The sequence below is a fragment of the Anoplopoma fimbria genome, chromosome 23, assembly GCF_027596085.1.
Source record: "Anoplopoma fimbria isolate UVic2021 breed Golden Eagle Sablefish chromosome 23, Afim_UVic_2022, whole genome shotgun sequence".
NCBI classification, from domain to species: domain Eukaryota; kingdom Metazoa; phylum Chordata; class Actinopteri; order Perciformes; family Anoplopomatidae; genus Anoplopoma; species Anoplopoma fimbria.
The window spans coordinates 6292549-6308609 of NC_072471.1; the positions used below are offsets into that span (position 1 = coordinate 6292549).

Genomic DNA, 16061 nt, shown 5'->3' on the forward strand with positions numbered 1-16061 from the left:
TCGTTTTTCGTTTTTTCTTTTTTTTCTATACGATTCAGCATGACCTCGTTTGTGTGTACTTTTTAATGGGCTACAACTGTGTTCTGATCAATGCTGAAAATACATTCCGAGCCGCAATCTGCGAGGATAATGGTTAAATTCACTAGCTCATTGACTTTAATGGATAGTTCCCCCCACTCTCCGTAACCTCCTGAGCAAACAGCTAGCAGATGATAAAAAGGATGCAAAGTCATTCAGTTGTTTCAGATTGTGTGTCACTAGCAGAGGGACAGATTTGTTTTGACAATACGCCACTTAAAATGCCTCGCGCGGTCCAGAAACCCCCCCCCAGCGGGAGATCTGTCCATAATTTATTGCTTTAGTTTGGTAGTCTACTGTAGGTCATTCACAGAGGACAACGGCTCTGATCGACTCACTATTGACCTCTGCTTTTTCGCTCTCTCTCTCTCTCTCTCTCTCTCTCTCTCTCTTTCTCTCTCTCTCTGCAATCTTTGCTCCGACTGCTTTTCTGTGAAGGCTTCATAAGTCTTTCGAAGCCCCTCCTTTTGAATGACTGTTTACCCCATTTATCTCTCTTTTGCTATTAGTTTTTCCTTACTTTTTAATTATAGCTTGATTTATTTCAGTTTTCTCTATCTCTGTGAGGGGAGACTGTGAGATTAATGACTCCAACTACTGCAGTGACCACTGATATTTAAAGTTTTATTTTATGGTGTAAAAAACAGACAACCGATCTTAACTGTTGAATTTGCTCATTCAAGGTGATAATCCTGTATAACCTAAACTGGAATACAGATAATGTATATTCAATTGTGTCCTTTGTGTCAGTTGGAGATGGCCTAATGTACCCGGCTCTTACTAAAGAGGACCACAAAAGCAACAGCTCATATCTTATCAATATCTGCAGTTGGCATTTTTCATTTTCTCCAACCCTTTCCTTTAACCCTCTCCCCCAACTTCCCTTTTATACACCTGCTCTGTCAGAACGCTTATGCAGGGCAAACATCAATTATCTATTGATGAAAAGAAAAAGTCATTAATGGGAATCGGGCAGGTGTAATGGTGGAGATCATGCGTGTTTGCCTGACCGTTAATGACCCTGTCCATTAGAGAAGCGGGTTGGACTTTTCTCCACCCTACCACGGACAGACGACGACCCGCAACTGACAATGATGCATTGGACCCTTTAGAGATACATTGATCACCCTGAGAGAGTCTATACACACATAGACACCCTCACAACACACATTCCTGTCCAGTGTGCTATTGTTCCATTCATACCAACCGTTGCTGAAATTGGTTAAAAAACCTTTAAACTCCTGAAATGGTTTATTGCTACTACAGATACAACGATCGATTGCTGATCGGCAAAGATTGGTAACAAGCCGATCAGTCTCGTAGATCAGATTATTTGCTGGTCAAATTTACAAACATGTGCCGCATGACAGTTTTACGTAGAGCACACAGCATTACTGACAGTTACATCACGGGATCACACGCAACATATACATTGCACAAAGTTGAAGCCATAGACGCATCATGTCCATGAGTGAAGAAGACATTAAGCTCGCAATTTGTAACCACTGCAAGTCCCAACAAAAACAAAAAAAGCCATGGAGGAACGACCTTCAAAATATTTGGAACAATTTTGAGATTAGTGAGAGAAGGTCCTGTAATTTGGTGTGTTTTTGGAAAATGTGTTCATTTTCAATTCAATTCCAATTTTCCATGAAAAGAAAGTTTTTGTATCTGCCAATAATGGTTCTTAGAAAGACAGAAAATCGCAATCAGTAGGTCCAAATAAAGAAAAGAAAAATGGTTTATCTCTAATTCCAAAAGGATATTGAAGCTTTTTTCCCCACAAAAATAAGCTTAGCTTTTGTGTAACAGCCAAGCAAGCAAGCCAAGTTTAACTGCTTCTCCTCAAATTTAAAAAGATTGACTGTTTACTTCAGAAAGAGGTGCAAGGACGGGGATAAAGCACTCAAATTCTGCAGGACTGGAGGGGCACTGTAGCTAGTTTACTGTGGTGCCAGTGAAAGATTTGTTTTCCTCGACTGTAACTGCCGCTTTACCTGTAGACTGTTAGTATGTGAGGATGTGTCCCTCTGCCACCGAGTTGTTTAGACAGCCGGATTGAGACGCACTTAAGCTCTGCAGTCAGCACTGTGAACGGCAATATCCTGCTGAGGTAAGGCCAATTCATACCTTACGCCGTGCTGTAAATAGAGAGTTCCTTTCTTCTACGTGTAACATGAAATGCCCAACATTTCCACCTTTGTGTTGCTCTTGCACAATGGAATGTTGTTTGGCAACCCCTATTTAGCATTTATGAGCAGTATATAATAACAAATAAACCCTTTATTACACTCTGTAATGTAGTTGTAAGCAGATATAAGTGTTTATTAAAGTAGCCCTATTATGCTTTTCTAATTTTCCCCTCTCCTTTAGTGTGTTATATATATATTATTTTACATGTTAAATGTCAGTGTAAAACCTGAAGTCCACGCCTAAAAGGAGTTACCCTCCCCCTCTGAAGCTCCTGAACGGCTCCATTGAATTCTCTCCTTCACTTCCATAACTTTATGAGGTCACAATGTTACGGAAGTGACGTAAAACTCCTTCCGGCTAGTTTGGCCCTCAAACAACAAAAGAGAGCTGAAGCGGAGCTGAAGAGTTTTTTGAAATGTGAAACGTTGACCGATCACATTAAAGCGGGCTAGCTGACCAATCAGAGCAGACTTTGCTTTCTGGAGGGAGGAGCAAGCGCTACAATGGAGCGTTTCAGAGAGAGGGTGAGAAGAGGTGCTGCAGGACAGCCAGGATGAGAAAAACAAGGAGGATTATGGGCATTAACGCATGTAAACATGTTGTAACAAAAATATGCACCCGGAAAATAGAATAACAGGACCTGTTTAATGTATTTCTTAACATACATTGAAAGATACTTAACAGTGTCCTTATACCTGCTTATAATTACATTGTAGTGAGTTAATCATCTATGACATTTTGAATGCTGCTTATTAAAAATGAATTGCTGAAAGTAAATAATAGTATTAAGTTGTTTGGTGCTCTGGTTCAGACAAACCCGGTCAGTTTCACTCCTTTTAGTTTTGATAACATTAACAGCTCATCCCTCATTTTTAGGAGGTTTAGAGACTCTTGCTTAGAAACAATTCTGCATGGTTTTACCAGCACACCTCACAACCTCCCCTTCCCGGGCTTAACTTGATCAACATCTGACAAATGGCAGTCTGTCCTGACTCCGCGGTCCGAGAGTTAATGAACCAGCCTAGTTTGGAATTGGTGCCAGAGGTTTGGCTCTCGGCCTAGAGCTTAGCTGTACCGCTAGCTCGCCAACGCAGGGACGTCCTGCCGGCTTAGGACAGCCGACAGGGAAGCTTCACCTCATCCAACCTCATTTTCATTCTAACAGTCCCACTGGCCGGGTGTTCCTGATTTTTTTTTTTTGTCTATTTTCCTCTAAGGCTTTTAGAATATATTATGTGTGGACAATTTGAGAAAAAGGAAATCTCATTGCTAACCAAAACATAAATGGCAGTAGATTATTCTCTTCCTTTTTTATCTGCCTAAAAAAAAAATGTTCTTTACCTCTGACTTTTTTACTGGCCGCTGCTGTTCACTGCATGTGAGGATTTTTTTCCTCTTTTTTTTAATTACAGGCCCCATTAACAAGCTATTTACATCCCTGCCTGATCTATGCCATTAAGGGATCAATAGCGGTTTGTTTAATTCATTAATTCATGTGTCTCCCTCTCCCTCTCTCATTCTTTAAAGAAAAAAAAGGAATCTATATTTATAGATTACTCCCGGAACTTACCGGCCCCTTTCCTCTCCATTTTACCATAGTGACATGCGAACACATTTAGCCTTTTCATACCCATGCATCCCCGGTTTCGAGCGAGTGAGATATGCACTTAGCAAGTGTAGCACTTAAGAAAGAACGGTTAGTTTTAGCTTTTTTCCATTATCAGGAGGACTTCAGAGTAACTACACCTTTCTAAAAAGCTCCTTTATTTGAATAGCTTTGTGTTCATTTTGAGGCATTTAGCATATGACCCTGTTTCCTCACTGCGATGTACTACACAGTTTATGGACCTTAGAAAGGGACACACACTACAGATAATGGGCTGTGGGAAGATTCTTATACGGTGACACTGAGTGTGTGTTTTTTACCCAGAATGACAGCACCTCTATGTTAAACAGCTTCAGGGTGTTTTTAAAACATTGGCTTTTAAAGCAGCTTGTCATTTGTCTTATCTTTTTTTTTTCTTTTCTTTTTTTATGAGCAAAGATTACCAAAACGCACACATTAGGACGTTGCCTTCATTTTCTTTGTGGTTAGCGCTGTCCACGCTGTCAGTGCCTCACAAAACAGTGACAGCGCTACTGAGATGTTTTTTTCCTGCTCTCTGGCGAGCAAACGATTACATACCTATACACACACACACACACACACACACACACACACACACACACACACACACACACACACACACACACACGACGTTTTACAGGATCACCGTGGAGCCAAGCCAGTTCCCTTTTTTTTTTTTACGCAGCTGTCATGGCTCGTAGCAACTCTGTCACACTAATAGTGTATTTATTACTTAGTAGTTGTCAGTTTATTTATTTTTTGCTCCCCCGCTCATATGTCGTTCCTGGACAGCTTCATTCAGTTTGCAATTTAACTTTGATTAATTATCGTCTTCCCCCGGAGATATTGATTTTTTTTTTGTTGAAAATGTGAGTTGTGGGTGTACGTCTTTCTCCCGGATTCAGATGTATCATTTAAAGGGAACTCTGTGTGTCCACTTAGAAAAAAATAAAAAATGATTCCTCTAAGCCAACGTGAGGGGAAATATTGAGAGGTTGGTCTTTTTGTAGGATGGGGCCATTCATAGCCCTAAATGGAGTTTTCACACTAGACTGATCTCAAAGCAGGAAGGCTGACCCATCAGTGTTCAGCTTTTTTTTTTTTTTTTTTTTTTTTTCTACTTAAATCCACATGTGCCCATGAAAAGGACAAACTGTCCCCTTCATGCAACATTCATGACTCTGAATTAAGTGTCCAGAGCCATTGATTTAAAAAAAAAAAATGAATAGGGACGGCTAGGCGTATGAATTGAGGTAAAGAGATTATCTGATCGCGGTCCCCTTTCTTCCCACTTTGCACCTCCAATCTCGGGCTTAGGATCGCTCATTGCTTAGAGGAGGTTTGATCTCTTTGCCCCAGCACACACACACAATACACACTACACACCTCCACATCACTCCCTCAATCTTCTCCAAGGCTCAGTTTGATGAATGGCTTATTCTGCTGGGTGAGCAAAAGGGCTGTAGGTGGGAGTAACTAGAGTCTTTCTTTCTCTCTTTTTCCTTTCATCTTTCCTGGTCTGACTTTCTTTCTGTCCTTCCGTCCGCCTGTCGAAATTTGTTTCCTCTGAATCATGGTGATGATGGGAGATGAGCAGACGGTATGACGGAGATGGAGAGAAAGAAATACTGATGCTGACACTGTCCTTCACAGTTAGTTATTTTGGCCTTACTTTGTCATATCAGCCGGGTTTGCTCCCAAATTCATTAATGTGATGAACACTAAACCCCTTAATACCCAACGACTCGCAAGCACAAACGCACACACATAAATATTACCCCTTTACATCATTCGACTTGCTACTTAAAAACTATTGATATTGATATTTTTCACTTTGGCTCGATTTTCTACACGCAGACGCACAAAGATTTGAGAGCGCCAAGCTAAGTGGCGGAGTAGAGTAGCCATAAAAGCAGCCGCCTCCGTGTTGCTTAATGAGAATGAATGAAGACATGCCAAAACATCTCCACCTGCCAGTCTCTTTTTTTCCCCCTCTTTCTTCCTGATGCTCACTGCTTGCATCTGCACGTTGCGCACTTTAAACTTTTTACGACCACGACTGGTAATTTGACTCAAGCGAACTTATATCTCCGCGGTGATAGCTGTGATCTCAGTAATTGGAATATGCAGTAAAAGTCCGTTTTAAATAGTGCGAGAGTTACCGTGAGTGATGGTTGGAAGCGCTGACTGACAGATTCATCTCCTCGGTGCCTTTGCATTATGTATATACCCTGCTCCTTTACTGCGATGTGAGAATGCGTAGCACGTAATGTATGCATAAAGCAATATTTGAATTGAGCTTCTAACCTGTGTGCCAGGTTCGGCCGGCTTGGACACCAAAGTGGACACACCCTGCTCTCTGTGACCTTTTGTTTTTTTTACCCTCCAGGTATTCAAAATTTGTTTTGTTTGGATGTGGTGATAAAAGAAAATCCCATCGCTTGCCAATTTTTTTAATTGATCACCCATCGGTGTTCTTTCATTTTCTTTTAGTGCAGGTTTTGGCTCTGGCATGATGCGCCACCTACCGCAGTCTTTTTTTATTTTTTTATTATTACTTTTTTTTTTATTCACTTTCAAACAGCTAAGTGAATTAAATCTGCTGCAGCTTTAAAACGTGCCCTCAGGCCAGGTTTCACTTCAATGGTACCAAATGGCTTTGTCTTTTGTAGTTGAATATGACTACACATGTGTACGTGTCGCACGCACATGTGCGCGGCTCTGTGTGTATGCGTATTTTTGCCTTTTTCTCTATTCCATCCACTGGGTCGACACAATCCCAGCGTTTATGAGATTACCAGAGCCCATTTGTGTTCCGGCGGGAGCCATTTTGGCTCGGAGGAAGCCTCCACTGGGAACCATCTGGGCTCTACTCAAAGCAGTTTCCACTCCGCCTCCCCTGTCCTCTCCACACTGTAACCCAAGCTATTTACTTTAAAGGAATGAGGAACTCATATTCCATGTGTCTGTTTGTGAAACTCTGAAATATGTCACATGTCTTCACACAAAGTAGGGAAGCATAGATGGAAATGATGTTTGCACAGTAGCAGCTCATGGGTTGCTATAATCCTTAACTGTATCTTCTAATAATTCTGTAATTTTTTTATTTAAAAAATCTCTCTCTATATATCTCTCTATATCTCTCTATCTCTCTATCTATCTCTCTCTATATCTATCTATCTCTCTATATCTATCTATCTATCTCTATATCTCTCTCTCTATATATATATATCTATCTCTCTCTATCTCTCTCTATATCTCTATATATCTATATCTCTATCTCTCTCTCTATATATATATATCTCTCTATCTCTATATCTCTCTCTATATCTCTATCTATCTCTCTATATATATCTATCTCTCTCTCTCTCTCTATATATATCTCTATCTCTCTCTCTATATCTCTATCTATCTCTATATATCTATCTATCTCTCTATATATATCTATATCTCTATCTATCTCTCTATATCTCTATCTATCTCTCTATATCTCTATCTATCTCTCTATATCTATCTATCTCTCTATCTCTCTATATCTCTATCTATCTCTCTATATATCTCTCTCTCTATATATATATATATATCTATCTCTATCTCTATATCTCTATCTCTCTCTCTATATCTATCTCTATCTCTATCTATCTCTCTCTCTATATATATATATCTCTATCTATCTATCTCTCTATATATATATCTCTCTCTATCTCTCTATCTCTATCTATATATATTTTTTTTTCATTATTGATGGATCCATTGATTTCCTTGAGTAATCATCTAATGTAAAAAAAAATATGAAAAATGCTAATAATCACATAACAGATCTCAGCAGTACTCAAAAATAATGTCTCCTTTATCTAAATACCAGAAATACTTTAACCTCATTAGAGACAAAGCAAGAGAACAGCAGAATAATTGCTAAAAAATATGTTTTTAAAATATGTAAAAAAAACAAACAAACTATCAAACAAATGGTAAAACGGCCTTTAAGCAGATTAGGAATCATTACGACAGAGGACGTTCTCATTATTGGCAATAATTGCTCACTGGATAACTGAGCTGTTGTCGGCCCATTTTTCCAATTAAGTGCAACATATTGTACCAACCCTCTGCGATCCTGCCATGGGTTTAAAGCCTCTCCAAGTTGATCTTATTCTGCCAGCGGAGCATTGGGCCTCCACTTTCGTTTTATTAATTCACGAGTCCTTAATTTCGCATTTGACCTTTTCTATTAGCGCGTTTCCTAAATGCCTGGTGTAATGCCAGCTTCTTTTTATATAATGATGCTTCCAAGATATTGGTCACCCAAGGTTTCTAATTTACATATATGTTTGACTTCAGTCTGAGTATGGCCCTATCCTATGAAGATAAATGGGACAACAGATGTGACTTGTTTTGGGTTGAATGATTTATTGCTGAAAATAAGATGAAATGTAGTTTGGCTTTTTCTTACTGCATTTGATTAGTACAAAAAGTGATTTGACTGTCTCTCACTGATTGGTGTGTGTGTGTGTTTGTTTAGACTGTATGATTGCATCCTGTTGACTTCGCTTCTGTTTGTCAATCATGTCATGTACTTTTTCATGTAATTACATTACTGACATTCCTTATTAGATACTATAATAAATACTGTGTACGGTCTAGGCACACCTCTAATCATATTGTGCCGTTGTTAGAAGCAAACTAGTTTTTCTTTCTTTAAGGTCGACAGTATCTGCTAAATTATGTATTTCTTTCTGAATAGTCTGGGTAAAAAAACCATACAAATATGTTTTATTATGATAGAAACACATCTGTGTTGCCAATACTTTAAATTAAACCATTTCCCTCCCCTCAATATATCTTTACCTTTCTCTCTCTTGTCATCTCTGCTTGTCACATGTTTACATCTCACCCCATAAAAGCGTGACTGATGTGACTTGTCCTCCTACGTGATTTTCTCCACATGGTTGGTACATTCATCACATTTATCTAGTTATTACAGGAGACTTCCAAGAAAACATATGGGTGTACAAGCATCAGGGGCAAAGAGAGAGAGAGAGAGAGAGAGAATATCTCCTTGACCTCAAGATAGCTTTTCTGCATCCTAACAGAAATCTCTGTGGAATGATTTGGAGAGCTTTTACAGAAGGACTGTAAATCATCAGCCATATGAAAGCAAACATGCAAATGGGCCATTTGAGTGTGTAGTATCCCCCTATGAACTGTGATTAAACTAATTCAGTTGATGAACGATTATTAGACCTCACCTGCCAAGCAAAGTGCTGATCAGAGGTCAGTATTCATCCACCTATTCTACAAAGGCGGCTAAAAATGATCTTTGTATCTCCCCCTTTTGTTTTTAATGGTGATAATGGGTTTAAGAGCTTTCAATGTGCAGGCTTTATTGTTCTCAAAGATTCTTTATTGTTCTCATTATTGCATACAATTTTAAAACACCTTGTTGTATAGTCCGGCAGTGGAGCTTTTCTTTATTTCCCCTTCCATGTTGCCATTTTTTCCCCAGCTAGTGTGCGAGCGTTGTGTTTAGCTGTCAGTGTTGTTTTTATTTTTATTTTACTTTTTATTCGCTGCCTCCGTGGCAGTTGGTGACAGTTAAGTAGGTTCTAGCAATTCCAGCCTTTTTCCAAGCACTCGCCCATTTCTGACATTTGGGCGCTCAGAGGACCAGTGCTGCTGTAATAGCCTAGTTATGTAACTGCTTCTGCACTTAGAGACAAAGAGAGATAAAATGGGGTGAGTATCTGAGATGGCAGAGAAGGAGAGTAAAAAAAAAAAAAAAAAAAAAAAAAGAAGCAGCTTAAACCGAGGCATGAGTGAACTTAGATTGTATCAGAGTCAGGACCTGGAAGGATAGACAAAACCCTGGCTGCTCTTTTGTGTTTCCTGGAGTCTTAACAGTACCTTTTTTACATGTTAGAAACAAGTACTTATTGTAATTAAGGATATTATATAATAAAAAAACAACTACCTTTGTACTTTATATCAACTTTTGGATACAAATAAGAGACATTTGGTTTTTTTATGTGCTACTGTTGTAGATACCGGGCTGCCCGGTGGTGTAGTGGTTAGCACTGTCTCGTCACAGCAAGAGGGGTTCACTTCCCGGGCTAGACAACCTTCTGTGTGGAGTTTGCATGTTCTCCCCGTGTCAGCGTGGGTTCCCTCTGGGTTCTCCGGCTTCCTCCCACAGTCCAAAGACATGCAGCTAAGGTTCATTAAAAACTCTAAACTGCCCGTAGGTGTGAATGTGAGCGTGAGTGGTTGTCTGTCTCTATATGTCAGCCCTGAGACAGACTGGCGACCTGTCCAGGGTGAACCCTGCCTTCACCCGTTGACAGCTGAGATCGGCTCCAGCACCCCTGCGACCCTTAACTGGATAAGCAGGTTACGGAAAATGGATGGATGAATGTTGTAGTAACCTTATTCACCTTGTGGTCATTTTCCACTCTGCCAAACTGCTTGATCCAAATGGCAAGTGGATCTAGAAAGTGGGGAAATATATGTACGCTATATGCCTAGGTTGTCGGTTTTGAGCTTAATAAGTGAGCAGATTATGCATTCATTAATAAAAGCGTTTTACTTTTAGTTGAGAACAAGGCAGAGCAGTTTACAAACTTAATTCCCCTCAGATTTCCCTTGTGGCTGAAGGGCTAAGCAGCCAAGAGTCTTAATCGCTTGACTTCTCCCTATCTCCTCAGCACACCTGGCCTCTCACTTTCCCGCTGACTGAAGCATTAGAGTAGGATAGAAAGAAGGAAGAAAAAAAGAAAAAATCGATTGATTTTTCTCTCTCCTTCCCCCGGTCGTCCATCACTTATGAAACAAAATGTAATGAATAGATAATTAGCCTGAATAGACAGAATTTGGTTATAGTCCATCGTGGGAAATGTTGGGAGTTCTTTCCTACTTTGTCAGCAGGGTTAGCTTTTCCACTGCCCTCATTTGTTTACTTAAGGGAATTGCAACTTTGCTGTCACTAATTGCAAATGATTTACATCACCAAAGAAAAAAAAAAAGTAGGGTGGCAATATTTAGAGTCTTAATTAAGGGTTGAAGTGCATACGCAACACTAATTTAAAGCCACTCATACTGTTTGCACATGGGATTTCTGCAGTTAGGAGTTTTAGTGTTTGCAAATTGACTTTTGAGAAGTTGCTACTATTGAAAACACAGTTGTGCCTGAATGAGAATGTCAAGGACAGGTTGGCCTCACTGGGCACAAAGACGAGAAGTCACTAGTGTGTGTGTGTGTGCGTGCGTGTGCGTGTGTGCGTGACCCCGATCATATCCCGATGAATCCTCTGTTGATCCACAACAAAGGAACGGAACAAGATCTCAGTGCGAGTGTGCTCTACCAGATCAATACAGAGCTCACGGGCCTCCATTGATGGGTCTATTTAAAAACAGTGGTGTCTCCTCCCACCACCAACCTTCACTACATTGCTTTAATTGAATCTCCAACCTAATCTTGGACACAGAACATTAACTTTGCCTCTTTTTTTCTCCTCCCTCCCCTTCCTCCCCTCCGCTCTATTCTCCCGTTCCAGGTGGAAGTCGAAGTGGAGAGCATGGACAAAGCGGGGAACTTCATTGGCTGGCTGCACATCGAGGGCGTGAATCTGTCGGTGGCGCTGGTAGAAAACGCTCTGTCCAAGGTCCACTTCACGGCAGAGCGCAGCGCCTACTACAAAACCTTGGTGTCAGCAGAGGATGCCTGCCGACAGAGGAAAGAGAAGGTAGGACTCTTCTACATGCTGCAAGAGCTGCAGCCTCTGTGCATCCTCTTTACACTGTCAACGTGATATCTACACTCCCAAATGACATAAAGATGCCCAGTGGTGGAAGAAGCACCTCAGTCATTCACCCACATTCAACAAAGGAATACTCCACCCTTAGAATGACTATTCGTATAACAATTACTTAGAATGTGATACCTTGAATTCTTAAAGAAACGGGTTTTTTTTGCGGTCTGAAAAACCGAGAAAATCTAATGTCACAACCATCTCCAGCACAGGCATGAGACATTTGTGTCAGAAGTGATTTCAATAGAAAGATTTTGGCAGATTTTTTTTTTAATTGTGTGGGAGTTGGTAAAAGGATTTTTGAAATAGTTTTGCTGTTGTTAAACCTGGACCCTATTTACTTCAATTCATCAGGGATTTACTCACGATCGTTTAAAAAAAAAAAAAAAAAAAAAAAAAAAGTGTCATTGAAATACAAAACCACATTTTGTGGTGCGACTTACTCCTTTTTAAAGTAAGACTTGGATATCCAGCGGGACATCTATCATTGTATTATTTAGGAAAGGTTAAGGCTCAAGATACATTTCTGTCATAGCATTATCATCCAGCAACAGGCCATGATGTTACGTTTCTCCGGCACTATATATCAAAAAAAACTGAACCTTGTCACCACATCCAGCCTCCCAGAGCTACCAGATCAGGATGGATGGTGCTGCTGCCTTTCACATCCCTGATCTATGGTGTCCCAGGTCTGACTGCCTGGGGACATATTTGAGTCTGCGCTGCATAAAACTGTCTCCGGTCGGTCAGAGTGTGTTCCAATGTCTTGCAAGATACACGGCTAGCTGGCTCTCTTCCACCTTCAACATCGGTATGTGTTAGCAGTTCATAAGTAGATGCAAAGATGGAGTCAACAGGAAGGAAGATCAGAACTTAAGGGGGATGAAACGGTAAAGCTTTCTGTTCCAATGAGTGAACAAACAAACAAACGCATTCTTCCAGGAATCGGCAACAAGATGCTTTCCTTTGGCGACGACCATCTCTTCCCTCGACAGCACCTCTTACTTCTGTGGCTTGGACACTTCCACACACTGCCCTTGTCAAAGGCAAAGCCCCTCCCCCTTATCAGCCTCACAGCCAATTAAGACAGGTGGTGCCGCGACCTTTGGCAGGCATTAATACAAAACTGAGCTGTGTGTATCCATATGACGGTAAAATATTTAGCATGAACTCCATTCAATCATGATAAATAACAGGGCTGTGCATTAATATCATGCAGGCAATACCTTTTCGTTAAAGCTAAAATAATGTGGAGGTGCTCCACCCGGGGGCGAGAATAGCCACATATTTTACCGTTATCATTGCACCTTCCTTCCCTCGATGGGAGTCCTTTGATGGATGGAGGCGTCGCTCACACTGATCCTGATCTCGCCCTGAATTTTCATTATGTCTCCGCGAGTCACCCCTGCCAGATGCATGAAGTGCCTGGCCAGCTGTCATCCCCGTCCTCCTCTTCCTCTCCATCTCTGTAACATATTTATTTTACCCTCTCCTCCATTCGCGCTCCTTCCGCTCACTTCTACCTATTCGGGTCCTTAAGGAGACACAAATGCCTCTTCTCCCCATATAAACGTGATGTATTGCCAGAGCCAAGATGGGGCTGTGTTCTTTTTTTCCCCTTTCCCTGAATCTGTCATGTTCATAGTTAGTGTGTTCCCACCATGGTTGCCACATTACTGGAATATCTAACTTTGATACCTTGAAAAATATCGATATCGGATACCATTAGAATTCCACAGGGGAAAATGAACGCAACACTGAGGGCATAAAATGTTAGATTTGTAATAAAAGATAAATATACCAAGGCCAGTGTTTCCCACAGGATTTTGTTTGACTGTTGGGTTGTTGCTCCCCAAGAAGAACATTTTCTATATTTAAAAGTTAAATGCATCAATCTGGTGCACTTTGAAAGCAAAGAAAAAGAGGCTATTTCTATATGTAACTTTACGCTAATGTAAACAAATGTGTGCTCTAGTAAACAATTAATCATAAACACATTTGTTGAATAGTCTAAATGTTGATGACACATCAAAAATGTCCTGCCCACAAAGCATGATAAACGAGACTAGCACAGACAACAATCTGCCCCGATAGAGAGTCGCCCCTGGTAGCTTTAAGCCCCGCCCTTCCTTAATCCACGGCCCCGCGTAGTGTGGAGGTCCAGAGGACGGGTGCAGTGAAAGCAGAAAGGTGGTTAAAGTCACCCTGGGCCTCTCCAAGTCGACCTTGGTGTAAATAAAAATGTTCTGTTCATTATGAATCTGTGGCGGGCCGACCTAAGACTGTCAAGGTAATTAATTGGAACACTGATAGCTGAAACATGACAACAGTACAAGATGACAGCGCTGTGAGTTAGTGAGAGGAGGTGGGGCTGTGTGTCAAGTGGCTGTCAGAGAGAAGATGGAGCGGGGAAGTGCAGCTGGTATCGATGCATCAGTAGTGCGGGAAATATTCAGATTAGATACTTAATCTATACTTTCTAACAACACTAGTTTATACTCGCCTTTCTTGCTAGTGACCTCCCTATTTTTCTGGATCTTCCTTTTTTTCCAAAGCGGTGAAAGAGAGAGCTACTGATCTTGAGAGCGGGTGCGCAGGTGAACATTTTGTCTGGATTTACAACAAAAAAAAAAGGAAAAGAAAGAAAAACCCCTCACCAGCAGTGTGAGCACACTGACCCTGCCATGTTCAATCTAACTGCAGCAAGACGGCTCATTCCTGACACCTCTGATGCCAAATTCCCACCACCGGTTTCCGACCCCCCCCTCCCCCTCCTTTACCGGGCGTTGAGGCAGATTGACTTCCACCACATTGTTTTTGACTTGAGCTTACCTGAGCGCAGATGGGGCCGAGAGGAAAGACGACAGAATGCCCCCCCTGTAGAAACAGACGGACAGTGATTATGTTTGATGTTTGTTTGCCACGGGCACCGGTGTGCGGACCAACCGCAGCCCGATGTGTTTGCATGTGTGCAGGGGAGAGTGTGTGTTGTGTTAATGGAGCGCGGGGAAGGCCCGGTTGTATGTGCGTGTGGATGCATAGTATGCAACTTGGAGGCATTTGAGGTGGGACTCTGTGTGCTAATTAACCCCTAGAGACCATCTCGAGAAAAAAAAAGATGAGCGCGTGGCAATTTTTCTTTTTTCTCCCTCCCCCCTGTCTTTCTCTTTTGAAGTTGTGGTTGGTCTTTGTCTGTGTGTAGGATGCTGAGGCTAGGTAGGGCAGATTGCATCTCCTCCCAGCATGCTCCCTGTTCTTCCTCTTTTTTTCCCCCTCATTGCCCTTTCTTTATTGGCCCTACGGCTGTGGATATGGAAGACATCAGTGGTACTGCTGTGTCAGGCGTACCTACAAGAAAACAAGGTTGTTGTAATGAAGTGGACTCACAGGGTGTGTGTAAGCACGCTCAGACACACACACACACACACACACACACACACACACACACACACACATGCACTCATTAAAGAAAGTTTGCGTTGGTGGTCCAGCAGGGACCCAGGACAACAGCAGGGATGGAGGCTTTGTGCAGGAGCATCCTGAACCAAAACTGCTTAGTTCGAGTGACTTAAGTGAATATGAGTTGGTTTTTCTTTTTGGATTTTTTTTTTTTTTTTTTTTTGCTACAATGAGACCAATGGGACAAAATGATTGTGTTCTAAATGAAGCATTCCAAAGGGTTTGAAGAAGAGATTTTTTTTTTCTAGAGCTCAGCAGATTTTAATCTTTCGCATCAGCATCTCTTGGAGCAATATTTGGGAACAGTCCTTACAGCAAACACATGCTGAAGGCTCAAGTTGTAGGAGAACATTCCTGATTCTGTTCCCCCATTACGTTTATTTATGGCTAAGCTATTCTTTCCATAAATCTCTTTAAAGCGTGTCGCCCTGTCAGAACCTATTCTTCTGCTTTCGTTGCTAACGTTAACACCATTCAGCTACAATACAGAACCTGACAGACACTGTATTTACTTATTTCCCCGTTCTTTTAACAATGAGTAGGTTGTTGCCAAGCAATGCCCAGGCCCCTCTATCTTAAATCTCTTGCCTGTTTTTCTTGTGTCTGCATATAGATGCTCGTCGGGGTAGAAAAACAAATTCTTGCTTAGCAGGCAACTCTGTAAACAAGAGTTGCTGCACAAAACACTGCATTCTGTCTTTGTAATATAAGACGACTCATTGCAGCGATTCATACGGTGTTCCAGTATTCCCATGCTGCAGATGAGTAAAAAGAATTTGACAAGATGGAAGCAGTTTGGCTCAGAGTGGATTTGGGAGCTGGGATTTTTTTCCGACTGCAGAGACATTAATTTAGCTTCATATCAGGTGTGGGTTTTGTCAGAATTTGATTGCGCCAAGGAG

At 41.3% G+C, this 16061-nt stretch overlaps 1 protein-coding gene across 1 annotated transcript in view; it reads left to right on the plus strand.

Annotated features, from left to right (window-relative positions):
* The window catches only part of snd1 (staphylococcal nuclease and tudor domain containing 1), a 168208-nt gene that overhangs the window by 94411 nt on the left and 57736 nt on the right, over nucleotides 1-16061 (plus strand). The window contains exon 18 of the mRNA XM_054624250.1: nucleotides 11446-11634. Coding sequence (XP_054480225.1) covers nucleotides 11446-11634 — 189 coding nt within the window. The remainder of the gene's footprint in view (nucleotides 1-11445; nucleotides 11635-16061) is intronic.